This window comes from Cherax quadricarinatus, chromosome 16 (assembly GCF_038502225.1).
Source record: "Cherax quadricarinatus isolate ZL_2023a chromosome 16, ASM3850222v1, whole genome shotgun sequence".
In the NCBI taxonomy this organism is placed as follows: domain Eukaryota; kingdom Metazoa; phylum Arthropoda; class Malacostraca; order Decapoda; family Parastacidae; genus Cherax; species Cherax quadricarinatus.
In genome coordinates, this window is record NC_091307.1 from 30,608,283 (window position 1) to 30,624,124 (window position 15,842).

At 37.2% G+C, this 15,842-nt stretch overlaps 1 protein-coding gene across 6 annotated transcripts in view; it reads left to right on the top strand.

Moving 5' to 3' along the window:
- The window catches only part of LOC128705063 (centrosomal protein of 290 kDa), a 448,876-nt gene that overhangs the window by 303,761 nt on the left and 129,273 nt on the right, over nt 1-15,842 (top strand). For all 6 annotated transcript variants that reach the window (XM_070085555.1, XM_070085557.1, XM_070085556.1 and 3 more), the window contains one exon: nt 5,458-5,604. In XM_070085555.1, coding sequence (XP_069941656.1) covers nt 5,458-5,604 — 147 coding nt within the window. The remainder of the gene's footprint in view (nt 1-5,457; nt 5,605-15,842) is intronic.

Here is a 15,842-nt window from a genome sequence, read left to right on the forward strand (position 1 = left end):
ATATTGGAATTCAAAGCTCACAATATCATTATTGCAACTGCAAGGAAAATGAGTGATAATCCTTTTTGAGTCATTTGTTTTCTGTAGGCTTGAATACTGTTGAACACTAACAGCTCCTTTCAAGGCAGGCACCTTAACCCTTTCAGGGTCGAGACCCCCGATCTCTAACCCTTTGAGTGTTTCAGTCGTATATATACGTCTTACGAGCCAATGTGTTTGACGTATATATACTCAAAAATTCTAGCAGCTTCAAATCAAGAATGAGAAAGCTGGTAGGCCCACATGTGAGAGAATGGGTCTGTGTGGTCAGTGTGCACCACATGAAAAAAATCCTGCCGCACGCAGTGCATAATGAGAAAAAAAAAACTCCGACCGTGTTTTTGGATTAAAATGCCGACTTTGAGATCCTATGAAAAGGACCTTGAAATGGAGCTCAAAGTAGGGGAAATGTTTGATTTTTGCTGATGTTCAAGAGTAAACAAATGATGTCATTGTCCAATAAATGTCCAACTAGCCATTCTAATATGCAGTCATAAATGGGTTGACATTATTTATACAATTATTACAGCATTGCGGTAGTCTGCATAACAGTAAATCTTCTATTTTTTGTTTGAATAAAAATTCAAAATAGAAAGCAAGATTAATATGAGGGGCCTGGAGATATGACTGATGAAGAAAGAAAATGTTATTTTAGAGCCAGGAATGTCTGCATCATTCATTCTGGACCCCATTTTTAAATTGGCATATTTTTTAATTTGCGTGAAATTGGCCAAATTGCAAATTTCTGACCACGTTATTGGGTAGTTGAAATTGGTAAATAGGTAGAATCTTGTACTCAGTTGATAGAACAAATGGAGTTCTAAAGAAATAGCTATGAGTTTGGTCGACTCGAACAATGGAATTAGCCGAAAATAGGGCTCAAAGTGGGCGAAATCGCTGATCCGTAAATATCGCTGCGGTCGCTAACTTCGCGAGAGCGTAATTCTGTAAGTTTTCCATCAAATTTCGTACTTTTGGTGACATTATCATCAGGGAAAGATTATCATTTCATAAGATTTTTTTTTTGTTTTTTCAAATATTTTGTGACACCAGGAGACACCTCAGGATTTGGGGTTGCGATAGTCAAAGGGTTAACCCTTTGACTGTTTCAGGCCCCTTTCTGAAACTGTCATTCTATGTCGCTAAATTTTTGAAAAAAAAAAAAAAAAAAATATTTTTTCTTATGAAATGATAGAGAATCTTTTCCCGATGGTAATGACACCAAATGTTCGAAATTTGGTCGAAAACTCATGGAATTACGCTCCCGCAAAGTTAGCGGTCTCAGTGACATATGCATATCGGCGATTTTGCCGACTTTGAGCCCTATTTTCAGCCAATTTCGTTTTTCCAGTTGACCGAACTCATAGCTATTTCTTTAGAACTTCATTTTATCTATCAGCTGAGTACAAGAAACCGCCCATTCACCAATTTGGACTACCCAATATTGTGGTCAGAAATTGGCAATTTGGCCAATTTCACGCAAACTAAAAAAGATGCCAATTTCAAAATAGGGTCCAGAATAAATAAGGTAGACATTCTTGGCACTAAAATAACATATCCTCTGTTCATTAGTCACATCTCTAGGCCCCTCTTATATTATTATTGCTTTCTATTTTGATTTTTTATTCATACAAAAAATACAAAATTTACTTTTATGCAGACTACTGCATTATTGTAAAAATGGTATAAATAATATCAGTGCACTAGTGAAAGAATATTAGACTCCCCAATTGACGTGTATTGGACGTGTGGTGTGATTTGTTTACTCCTGAACATTGGTAAAAATTGAACATTTCTGCTACTTTGAGCTCAGTTTCAAGGTCGTTTTCATCATCAAAGTAATGAAAATCATCTCTATTTCTGTAATATGTTTTCCATTTTATCACCTAAGACCATGAAAACGCAAATACATCGATAAATACTATATGAAAATACACCTCAAAGTCGGCGTTTTAATCCCAAAAAACAATCAGAGTTTTTTTTTCTCATTACGCACTGTGTGCTGCAGGATTTTTTTTATGTGGTGCACACTGACCACACAGACCCATTCTCTCACATGTAGGCCTACCAGCTTTCTTCCGCTTGATTTGAAGCCGCTAGAATTATTGAGTAGTATATATACGTCTGAAACACTGGCTCGTAAGACGTATATATACGATCAAAACAGTCAAAGGGTTAACACACACTCAGGCTCGAAAAAAAAATTATTTTTTCTTATGAAATGATAGAATCTTTTCCCGATGGTAATGACACCAAAAGTATAAAATTTGATGGAAAACTTATGAAATTACACTGTCGTAAAGTTAGCGATATTGGCGATATTTACGCATCTGCAATTTTACCCATTTTGAACCCTATTTTTGGTCAGTTCCATTGTTCCAGTTGATTAAAATTATAGCTATTTCACTAGAACTCCATTTTTTCTATCGACTGAATACAAGAAACCGTCCATTTACTAATTTCAACTACCCAATAAAAAATTGGACAGAAATTGACAATTTGGCCAATTTCAAAATAGGGTCCAGAATAAGCAAGACAGATATTCCTGGCACTAAAATAACATTTTCTCTGTTCATTAGTCACATCTCCAGGCCTCTCTTATATTACTTTTGCTTTCTAGTTTTAATTTTCTTTCTCACAAAAAATAGAAGATTTACTGTTATGCAGATTACTGCATTATTGTAAAAATGATATAAATAATATCAGCGCACTTGTGAAAGAATATTAGATTCACCAGTTGACATATATTGGACGCGTGGCATGATTTGTTTACTCTTGACACTGGCAAAAAAATCGAACATTTCCGCTACCTGAGCTCAATTTCAACGTACTTTTCATCATGAAACCAATCAAAATCATCTCTATTTTTCTAATATATCTTCCATTCTATCAAATGAGACCAAGAAAATGAGAATACAACCATAAATATCATACGAAAATAAATACACTACTAAGTCGCTGTTTTAAATTAAAAACACGGTCGGAGTTTTTTTTTCTCATTATGCACTGCGTGCTGCAGGATTTGTTTTATACTGTGCACACTGACCATGCAGACCCATTCTTTCATATACAGTGGACCCTCAGTTAATGATATTAATCTGTTCCAGAGAGCTTGTCCTTAACCAATTTTATCGTTATCCGAATTAATTTTCCCACAAGAAATAATGGAAATCCAATTAATCCGTTCCAGACACCCAAAAGTATTAAAAAAAAAAAATTTCACATGAAATATACATTTCCCTACAGAGAAACAATGAGAGATACAGTATAAATACATTAATACTGTAATTCATAAAATAACACTTACCTTTATTGAAAACTAAGTGATGAGATGGGAAGAGAGGAGAGGATGGAGGTGAATTATTGTTTGGAAAGGGAATCTCCTTCTTAAGGACTTTGGGTAGCAAGCCCTTTTCCAGGGTTATCTCCCTTCTTTGTTTTTTAATGCCACTAGGACCAGTTTGAGAGTCACTGGGCCCCTGTCGCACCTGGGAGTGCCTTTTCCTCCCGAGTAATGTAGGTCCTGTTTGGCATTTTCTTCCAAAACAGGCCTGTTTCATCAAAATTGAACACTTGTTGGGGTTTTAATTTTTCAGCCTCTATGTACCCCTTAAAGTCCTGCAAATATTTTTCAGCCACTTTTTTGTCAGAACTGGCAGCCTCACCATGCCTTATCACACTGTGTATGCCACTACAATTCTTAAATCTCTAAAACCAGCATTTGCTGGCCTTAAATTCATCAATATCAACACTAGTTGGAGGCATTTTATTAATGAGATCTGCATGCAACTGCCTTGCTTTTTCACATATAATTGACTGTGAAACACTATCTCCTGATAATTGTTTCTCATTGATCCACACCAACAACTCTCTCCACATCTTCGAGTATTTGCGATCTCTGTTTTTTAAGCACATTTGCACCTTTGGCAACAACAACTTCCTTGATTGCCTTTTTGTTGGCCAAGATAGTAACAATGGTTGATTGGGGTTTGTTATACAACCTGGCCAGCTCGGAGGCATGCACTCCACTTTCGTACTTTGTGATTATCTCTTTCTTCAATTCAATAGTATATCTCACCCTTTTTACCACAGGGTTGGCACTAGAAGCTTTCTTTGGGCACATGGTGGTTTATTTAGCAGTTACAATCACTAAAAACAATGGAATAATACAAAATGTATTGCGTGCACGAGTGGAATCTTCCACACTGGCTTGTAAACAATGGCACACTGGCCACACTGGAGTGGCCGGGCAGCCCGGGTGGCTCAGGCCACGTGGACATGTTCTTCTCATTATGCAGTGCATGAGAAAAAAAACTCCAACTGTTTTTTTTAATTAAAATGCCTACTTTGGGGTCTATTTTCATGTAGTATTTATGGTTGTATTCTCGTTTTCTTGGTCTCACTTGATAGAATGGAAAACATATTATAGAAGTAGAGGTGATTTTGATTGGTTTTACTACGAGAAGAACCTTGAAATGGAGCTCAAAGTAGGGGAAATGTTTGATTTTTGCCAATGTTCAAAAGTAAACAAATGATGTCATTGTCCAATTAGCCATTCTAATATGCAGTCATGAATGGGGCGACACTATTTGTACAATTATTACAATATTGCAGTAGTCTGCATAACCGTAAATCTTCTATTTTTTGTTTGAAAAAAAATTCAAAATAGAAATCAAGAGTAATATCAGAGGGACCTGGAGACATGACTGATGAACAAAGAAAATGTTATTTTAGAGCCAGGAATGTCTGCATTGTTCATTCTGGACCCCATTTTGAAATTGTCATATTTTTTAATTTGCGTGAAATTGGCCAAATTGCCAATTTCTGACCACTTTATTGGGTAGTTGAAATCAGTAAATGGGCAGTTTCTTGTACTCAGTTGATAGAACAAATGGAGTTCTACAGAAATAGTTATGAGTTTGGTCAACTGGAGCACTGGAATTAGCTGAAAATAGGGCTCAAAGTGGGCGAAATCGCCGATTCGCTAATATCACTGAGGTCGCTAACTTCACGAGAGCGTAATTCCGTAAGTTTTCCATCAAATTTTGTACTGTTGGTGTCATTACCATCAGGAAAAGATTCTTTATCATTTCATAAGAAAAATAATTTTTTTTTTTTTAATTTTTGCGACACCAGGAGACACCTCAGGATTTGGGGTTGCAACAGTCAAGGGGTTAATGCTTTCCATTAGTTGTAGCACTATTGTAGTTGTAGCACTGTAAGGAGTTATCTATTGTTTTTTTTGGGCACCTATTCTTATTTAGCTTATCACTATGATCTCTTAGGCCCCAAGTGATTCACTTATCTTTAACAAAATGGTGATGGCATCTTCAGCTTTGTTCAAATTGTCTTATTTTATATTAACATAAGCAGTGCCATATTTATACTTTTGTTTTAAATTACTTTTTTAAATTTCAGTTGGCAAGGAGATCTGCTGAGCTATTATACGAGTTAGAAATTTCCAAACGACTTGCTAGGAACCAAGGGAATGATATAAACTGCCTTCATCAGCAGTTAAAGGATAGACTTGAAGCACTTCAGCAGTGTCTGCTTCAGGAAAAACAGGTTAGTTATAAAATATGGATTTTTTTCATTCAAATTGAAATTAGACATTTTAAAAATAAACTTTTGTTATACTGAATATTAAAAATTAAAATGATACAAGTACGTAAAACCTCAATTTAATGAACCTCCATTAACTTTCCAAAAATAGATCTCTGTTCTCTCGCCCAGTGCTCCGAATATTTTAATTTTTTTTTTAACCCTTTCAGGGTCGACAGGCCCTCTCAGAGACTTGTTCTCAGGGTCGCCAAAATTTCAAAAAAAATAAAATAATTTTTTCTTGTGAAAAGATAGAGAATTGTTTCCCCATCATAATTCATTAGGGGATTTGCTGGTACTTCTGGCCCGGCAAATGGTGACCCGGCGCCCGATCATAATGACACCAAAAGTATGAAATTTGATGGAAAACTTACGGAATTATGCTCTCGCGAAGTTAGCGGTCTCAACGATGTTTATGCATTGGCGATATTGCCCACTTTGAGCCCTATTTTCAGCCAATTCCAGTGTACTAGTCGACAAAAATCATAACTATTTTGCTAGACCTCCATTTTTTCTATCAGATGAGTACAAGAAACCACCCATTTACCGATTTCAACTATCCAATACAGTGGTCAGAATTTAGCAATTTTGCCAATTTCACACAAATTTCAAAAGATGCCAATTTCCGAATAGGGTCCAGAATAAACAAGAAAGACATTCCTGGCACTAAAATAACATTTCCTCTGTTCATTAGCCAGGTCCCCACACCCCTCTTACATTCTTTTGCTTTCCACTTTGAATTTTTATTCTCACAAAAAAATAGAAGATTTACTGTTATACAGACTACTGCATTAATGTAGAAATAGTATAAATAATATCAGCGAACTTGTGAAAGAATATTAGACTCACCAGTTGACGTGTATTGGACGCATAGCATGATTTGTTTACTTTTGAACTTTGGTAAAATTCGAACATTTCTGCTACTTTGAGCTCAATTTCAAGGTACTTTTCATTGTAAAACCAATCAAAACCATCTCAATTTCTGTAATATGTCTCCCATTCTATAAAATGAGAGCAGGAAAACTAGAATACAGCAATAAATACCATACGAAAATACAGTGCAAAGTCGCTGTTTTGCACCAAAAACATAGTCAAAGCTTTTTTTTTCTCATTACACACTGTGTGCTGCAGGATTTTTTTTATACCACGCACACTGACCACATAGACCCATTCTTTCATATGTAGGCCTACCAGCTTTCTCTCATTAGATTTGAGGGCGCTAGAATTTAGGCGTACCAGTACGTCAAAAACCCTGGTGCATAAGCCGTACTAGTACAGCCAAAACCCTAAAAGGGTTAAATAAAGGGGGCATCTTTCTACACATAATAGGATAAAAAAAAATTTTGATGGTCAGTACTTACCGAGATATAAGACCCCAAATTTGGCACTGGATGCTCACCTGACGGCAGCATGGAGTCCTGTCACTTGTAAAAATGTTGCCAATATACCTTTTTTTTTTTTTCTTTTTTTTATTTTTATAATTTTTATCTTCTGATAATTACAATTTGTAGTAGTTCTTGTGATTTCATAGCCAGTGTTTGTTCTGACACTAATACAGTGGAACCTCTACTTATGAGTGCATCCACGTGTGAGTTTTTCCAGATACGAGCAGCTGCAAATTCAATTCAATTCATATTCAAAGTTTAATCTCTATAAAGATTACAATGTTGAATTTACAGAATTTGGTTGTTGTGTGGTTAAATAATGATTACAGAGTGTACCACTAGAATGCCTAGCATGGCTAGGCATTTCGGGCAGACTTAGTTTAATTCTTTATTTTAAAATATTACAAATTATGAGGTAAGTTGGTATTATGGCTAAGTGACTAAATACTAGTTTGTGAGTTTAGCAATGTGAATGCTTTTGTTTTGGCACAGTACATAGTTTCAGTATTGGAGTATCATAGGATTCATTATTTTAAGATTGAGATTAATATTTCTGTTTATGGTCAAATGGGTGAGTGAGTGTAAGTGTGAACCACCAGGTGGTATTCGTGTAGTTAGTTGATGGGGTTTATCAGGGAGATAAGATGTTTTCTAATGGTAGTTTTGAAGGTGATGAATGTGTCTGCAGTTCTAGAGTTCTCAGGTAGGGTGTTCCAGATTTTAGGGCCTTTGACATACATTGAATTTTTGTAAAGGTTTATTCGGACATGGGGAATGTCGTAGAGATGTTTGTCTCTGGTGTTATGCCTGTGGGTTCTGTCACAACTATCAAGAAAGTGTTTTAGGTCAAGGTTGATGTTGGAGTTTAAGGTCCTGCAGATGTAGATTGCACAGTAGTAAGTGTGGATGTACTGAACAGGGAGTAAGTTTAGATCTATGAAGAGTCGGGGGGTGTGTTGCCAGGGATAGGATTTAGTGATTATTCTTACTGCAGCTTTTTGTTGGGTTATTATTGGCTTTAGGTGTGTTGCTGCAGTTGATCCCCAAGCACAAATAGCATAGGTGAGGTATGGATAAACAAGTGAGTGGTATAGTGTGAGAAGGGCATTTTGTGGCACGTAGTATCGTATCTTGGAGAGAATCCCAACTGTTTTGGATACTTTTTTGGTTATGTGTTGGATATGGGTGCTGAAATTCAGGTTGTTGTCAAGGTATAGGCCTAGGAATTTGCCCTCATTATGTCTGGTAATTAGAGTGTTGTCGATCCTAATGTTAATTTGTGCATCTCCTGCTCTGCTACCAAACATAATATAGTAGGTTTTGTCAGTGTTAAGCGTAAGTTTATTGGCTGTCATCCTAGTCGATATTTTGATCAGCTCCTCGTTAACAATGGTGTTGAGGGTGGCAAGATTAGGGTGAGAGATAACATAAGTCGTGTCATCAGCAAAGAGAATGGGTTTCAGGTGTTGGGATACATTTGGAAGATCATTGATGTATATGAGGAAGAGCAGGGGACCAAGGACACTTCCCTGCGGAACTCCAGTATCAAGTGGCCGTGTTGTTGATGCTGTGTCTTTAATGGTAACATACTGATACCTATTAGTAAGGTAAGATTTGAAATAAGCAAGCGCATGGCCTCTTATACCGTAATGGTCAAGTTTTTGGAGTAGGATGTCGTGGTCTACTGTGTCAAAAGCTTTTCTTAGGTCAATAAAAATTCCTAGTGGATATTCCTTATTTTCCAATGCTGTGTAAAGCAGATCTAGTATTTTTATGATTGCATCATTAGTGCTTTTATTTTTCCTAAATCCAAATTGGCAGGGGTTGAGCATGTTTTGTGCTGTTATAAATGAATATAGTCTCCTGTGCACGAGTTTCTCAAAGATTTTGGATAGCAATGGTAAGTTTGATATTGGCCTATAGTTGTTTAAGTCTGTAGGGTCACCACCTTTATGTATTGGTGTAACCCTTGCCATCTTGAGTAGTATCAGGAAGGTGCTAGTTTCTAGTGACTTGTTAAAAAGTAATGAAATAGCATGTGAAAGGATATGGGCCGCTCGCTTGTACAGTAATGGTGGGACATTAGACAGATTCCCTGAGTTGTTTTTAAGTGACTTTATAATCTCAGTGACTTCCGAGGGCTCAGTTGGTGCAAGATAGAAGGAATTTGGGAAATTCCCATCTAGGTAGTCCCCGGCATGGGCATTAGTATGTGGGATTTTATTGGCGAGATTAGATCCTATGGTTGAGAAGAAGTAGTTTATCTTGTTAGCTGTGTCAGTGGGATGTAGTGGTGTTTCATTATGATTAGTTAGGACAATATTCTTGTTTTTTTTCAGTTTGTGGGTCAGTCTGAGAGAGTGTTTTCCAGGTCTTTTTTATATCTCCTCTAGTGTGGGTCCCCTAGATATCTTGTCAATGAGAATGTGTTTAGCCATGGGCAACCAAGCCGTTTGTTTGTGATCTTTTTCGTTTTTATAGGACAATGTTTGTTGTATAGTCTAAGTAATTTGTTAAGAAAAATGTCTGTCCAGTCATCAATACCATTGGCCTTGGAGAATTCTGTAGGCCAGTCAACAATCTCTAGGTCAGTTGTGAACTTCCTTATTGAAGCCTCGTCATGGAGTCTAAATGAAACTTTGTTGTATTCAAGTGGTAGTTTATTAATGTTTGTCAGGAGGAAGGTAGGGTAGTGGTCTGTAGTGCTATCTGTGATTATCCCTGATTTAAGGGGGGCTAGTATATTGGTCCATATGTGGTCTATTATGGTTGCACTTGTCTCAGTGAGCCTGGTTGGTTTAGTTATTGTTGGTATGAGAAGTGTGTTGTTCATATTGTTGATGAAATCAGTTACAGGCTGATCATCTAGTAAGCCAGGGTTGATGTTGAAGTCTCCAGCTAAGAGAAGGTGGTGCTTATTCATTTGTCTGTTTGTTATTAGTGACTTTAATTTCTCACTGAAATTTGGGATGTTTGTGTGAGGTATCCGGTAAATGGCACCGATTGTTATAGGTGTCTTAAGGTTTTTTACAGTAAAATTAGCAAAAATGTATTCCCCATATTCATCACTAAAGCAAGTGGTGCTAATACAAGATAATTGGTTAGAGTAATAGATTGCAATACCACCCCAACTTGGTATGGTCTGCAGTTGTGAATTGCTGTGTATCCTGGTAGAGGGTAGATATCTATTGTGTCCTGCTTAAGCCAGGGCTCAGTAAGAATAATGCAGGAGAAGGGTGTCTTTAGTGATTCAAGGAGTGCCAGGAGGTCATCATAGTGTTTGCTTAAGGACCTGATGTTGTAGTTAAGTACTGATAGGCTTTTAGCATTGTTTAGGATAGTGCTGGCTTGTGATGCTGTGTAATAAAGGCAGTTACTTTCCAATAGGTTTTGATTGGGTGTCAGATTATGGAGGTTTAGATCAGGGTCAATGTGATCAATCATCTTCTAGGTTTAAATTATGGTTATTTATATCCTGAGTTATGTGTTGAGTTCTAGTACTGATATCTGTAGTGGTGGGAAGCTTGGATAAGTATATAGCTAGAGTATTTTGGTCATATAGAGTATAGTCACTACTACACATAATGAAGTTGATGTTGTCTATGTGTTGTGCTGGAATGAACTAAAGTACAACTAGGTATGAACAAGACTCTCACTTGTAATTGCACTAAGAATATAATTACTTTTGTGGAGTCTATGTTTTGAGCTAGAATGAGCTATAGTACTAGATTTAATCTCAAATTAAAAATAGCACCAGTCTCTCACTAGTAATTGTATGGTCTAATATAATGAATTTGGTATTTAATATAGTACACTGAGTTTAATCTAATAATATAAAAAAGGCACAAGACTCTCAATTGTAATTGCATATGTTATATAAGTTGTTTACAAGAATTAGAGTATAACTAGATTTAAATTGACAAGATAAAATATACAAGTTAAGGTAGCAAAAGAATAAAAAAAAGTAGAAAAAAAAAAAAAAAGATATATGAGGTAGTTGGTACTAGTTAGCAAAAGATAGTTATGGGCCTTGAACAATAATATAATTGAAGTATACACTAATTGCACACACAATATAGTCACTAAGTTATGAAAACAATCTTAGAATAGGAATTATAATGTAAACTTATAATATAAAAATACAAATTGAAATGGTACTTGCAATTGCACTAGAGTCTGGTATAGGTTGTTGACAAGATCAAGAGTATAACTAGATTTAAATTGACAAAATAAAATTCACAATTAAAGTACCAAAAGAATAATAGTAAAAAATAACAATGGTAATGTCTTGGTTATAATATGATAGTAAGATGGTAGACAGGTACACAGGTACACAGTTACAAAGGATAATATAAAGGTTGGAGTTGAATATACAAACTTGAAAATTTGGCAACAGAATGTTATGGGAAGTATAAAATAATGTTTAATGTACAAAAGTAAAATTGACTGGTAGTAAATATGGTGTTTAATAAAATTTTAGTAAGTAATAATGATTACAAAAAAAGTGAAAAAGTAATGTTTATTTCATTCAATATTGCACTGGTAGTTATACTTGAGGTTATTTGGCAGTACAAGGTAATTAAGAGTACTCTAAGATAGTAAATGTGGTATTAAAACAGGTAAAGGTAATTAGACAAGTAATGGTTATTAAATGTCAAAAATGTTAAGAGTAAATTGAAATTATAGTAAAAATGATAATTATTAATTTTAGTAAGTAATATCAATTGATAGTATTTAAAAAAATATGAGGTAGTAATATGGACAGAGAAAGTATCAATTCAGCTAATGTTTAAGCAAACAATAGTAAATAAGAAAATTACATAAGGTGACTTATGCTTACTAGTAAAATCACAAAATGAGGTAGTTGATTATTTAATTACTAAGAGATTGTACAATGAAATTTGAACAATAATGGAGCAAAACACACTACACTACGTAGGCTTTTAAGTTGGACATTGTTTAGTTATTCTCTGTAAGATTAGTATCCCTGAGAAATCGTGATAGATCATTCTCATTCGTGATTGTGTACAGTTGACCTACATTTGTTTTCTTAACAAGAATTTTCCCATCCCGTGTGAAGCATTGGTGTATTGTGTCGTTATTTTCCCACTTAAGTTTTCTGACTCTATACAGGAGGTTCTGACATTTTTTGGTAAGACACTCGTTTATGTATACCTCTTTCTTTACTTTAATAGATGCAATAATTAAGTCTTTTTTCCTGCCATGTGAGTGGAATCTAAGCATAACACTTTTTCTACCATGGGATCCTAGTAACCTGGCTTCTTTTATTTCGGACTCTGGTACAATAACACTTGTTTGGTCCTTTATGATCTGCAGAGTAATTTCTTTACTGTTTGTTTGGTTCATATCACTGGGAAAAAGTGGACTGTTAACTATTACTGCGTCCGATAGTTTATCTTGTTCAGTTTTATCTTCTTGGAGAGCAAAGTAGTCACTGAACTGGTTATCTAAGTTGTTCTTCCATTCTTTTACTGCTTCTTCAACCTTTGTATTAAGAGAGATTATTTGTTGGGTATGGCTATCTATGACTGTTTGGATGGTCTTGTCACAGTTAGTCATTCCTGGTGTTGATAACTTTTGTTCAAGACTGAGGATTTTGTTCTCGAGTTGTGTCATCCTGGTGTCTTGTTTTGTTAGCGTCTCTCGAAGGTTCATATTTTTAATAACTAAGTTGGAGATGCATGTCTTTAGGGTATCTGGATCGTTGGTCATACCTGAGAGACTACTTGGTAGGTTGAATCCGGGGAAGAGAGGGGAGGATGGGCTGGTGGCAGCCATGTTTGTTGTTATTGTTGTGGTGTCGCCTTGAGCGGTGGTGAGTGGGGTGGTTGCTGGGCCGGCGTCCTCCTGGCTACACTTGTTGAATAGTTGATTTTTCGGCGTTTTCTTGCTGGCCTTGGTGCTGTTTCCTCTTAGATTGCACCTCATAATACTACAGGAATTGTTGTAGTTAAAAAGAAGTTGTAGTTATACAAAGCTTAGGGTTACATTGTTCGGCTGGCAGCGGGGTGTTGCTTTCGGTTTGTGGGCAGTCTTCCTTTGATGTTTGATTTTTTGGCGACATCAGTGGTAGACATCATGAGGTAGCAGTGGCAAACAACATGAAGCAGCAGCGGCAGACAGCATGAAGAAACAGTGGCAGACAACATGAAGCAGCAGTGGCAGACAACATGAGGCAGCAGTGGCAAAGTGTAGCATTAAGAGTGTAGCAATTAAGTGTAGCATTAAGAGTGTAGCAATTAAGTGAAGCATTAAGAGTGTAGCACTTATAAGTCACTCTGTCTGACTTTTTTGGGTTATCCTAGGTTCTCTACACATGTAGTCAGGAGCAAGATTGGCCACTGTGGTGGCCCTATAAACCCCAACAACAATAGCTGCTGTCACCACCACTAGCCACATACCTAATGACATGTATTTTATTCCTTCTAGTGTATATATCATGTTTCTATGTTATTAATATTGTTTATTATGTCATATTACATGAACTGTGATAGATAAATAAGCTGTAGAGTTGATATTAGGGAAATTATTGTTTATTATGTCATATTACATGAACTGTGATAGATAAATAAGCTGTAGAGTTGATATTAGGGAAATTATTAAAGTATTTTCTCGTGCCTGGAATTCCACTGGAACGAATTAATTCCATTTCATTTAATTTAAACGAGGAAAATTGACTCTGCAGATGAGCAAATCCAGTTGCAAGCAAGGTGACGGAATGGATTAACCCTTTCAGGGCCCGTCCTGTAAATCTACGGCTTCACGTTGAGCGTCCAAACCGTAGATCTATACCAAAATTCTAGCGCCGTCAAATTTAGCACGAAAGTGCTCATAGGCCTACATGTGAGAGAATGGGTCTGCGTGGTGGGTGTGTGCCATAAACAAAAAATCTAGGCGCCCGCATAGCATTGTGGGAATGCCGGCTCAGTTACCCTTGTTCACCATGCCTTGTCGCAAGTCAGCTCTCACTCCACGGAAAATTGGGACTCTCCTCTTCCTATCTGATAGTTCTGACACTGATGGAAGTGGAAATGAAGACGAATTCTATGGCTTTGATCAGTTAGTGACCGAAAGGAATGACCAGGATATCAATAATAGTGCAGAAAACCCTGACGATTCTCAACCTTCTACCTCTGGTGTGGGCACTCGTCAGCCACGGTCAGTTGTACCTCAACACAAGAGAAAACTAATATTTTCGTGTGCCCAGGCCTCTGACTTCAGTAATGATGATGATAGTGATGTGGATTGTGATTTTATTGCGCTTGACGATCATTCGAGTAGTGATAGTGAGGAATCATATTCACCAGTGAAGCGTCAGTATGTACGCCGCTGCATGCACTTGGGTAGTGTACCCTATGCTGTGTCCAGGGGACGGAGTACCTCCCGGAGTACATCCCGGAGTACATCCCGTGGCCCTACACCAGGTTTAGATAGTGATAGTGAGGATGATGTGGCTACACTTGGCATGGATAGACCACAGGCATCAGTAGATGGTGGTAGTGGTGATGGTAGTGGCACCGCCATGCATGACTCACCAGCTCAGGCTGGGACCCACGCTGCTGACTCCTCAGTTCAAGGACAAAGCGGAGCGTCATCCACCAACCCACCACAACCACAACCACCCGCACAACCAGCCTATGATGTCCAGTATCCACCAGCAAACCGTATCTGGGATTGGCAGCAAAATCCCAATTTTGTTCCCGAGCCCCACCACTCTGATGACTATCAAAGTGGAATTCTACCTACTTGTCCCCTTGGAACCACGGCCAATGAACTGGAATTCTTTGAATTATTCTTTGACCAGCCATTGATGGAAACTATTGTCAGGGAAAGTAATAAGTATTTTGAGTACACCATGGCAAATACGGTCATATCACCACAGTCAAGACTACACTGGTGGAAAGAGACTACTGTTGCAGAAATGTATTTGCTTTTTGCAACAATAATGCTTATGCCTCATGTCTATAAGCATAATATAAAAGCATACTGGTCCACAGATCGGCTAATTTCTACCCCGGTCTTCAGTGAAATCATCCCAGTGAGCAGGTTTATCTTACTGTTACGTATGTTGCACTTCTCTGACAAAACCAGGCCTGACAGAAGTGACAGGTTATACAAGATTAGAAATGTTTTTATGTATCTCAAACAAAAGTTCAGCATATACTTTTATCCATTCAAGAATCTTGTAATTGAGGAGTCTTTGATTTTGTTCAAAGGTAGACTGTCATTCAAGCAGTATATACCGAGCAAGAGGAAACGCTTTGGTATAAAACTGTTTGTACTCTGTGACTGTGACAGTGGCCTGGTGTTGGATATTGTTGTATACACGGGAAGTAAAACATTGAAAGATACCAAGATGTTATTGGGTATCTCAGGTGACGTAGTGAGAAACATGATGGCACCTTATCTTGGTAAGGGGCATACATTATATACCGATAACTGGTACACAAGGCCATCACTCAGTGATTTCATGTGAGTGAACAAGGCAGATGTGTGTGGCACAGTGCGTTCTAATCATAAAGATATGCCCAGGCTCAACGCAGGTGCTCGTGGTGATGACGTGCAGGTGTTTACTGCCAATGACATCATGGCATTACGGTGGCATGACAAACGAGATGTCACATTGTTGACAACCATTCACCGTAATGAAATGCAAGACAGTGGCAAAGTTGATCGAGTGACTAAGGAATGTATTCGAAAACCAGTGACAGTGATTGATTATACACAAAACATGCGCTTGGTTGACAAATGTGACATGCAGATTGGTTTTGTTGATTGTGTTCGTAAAAGTTACAA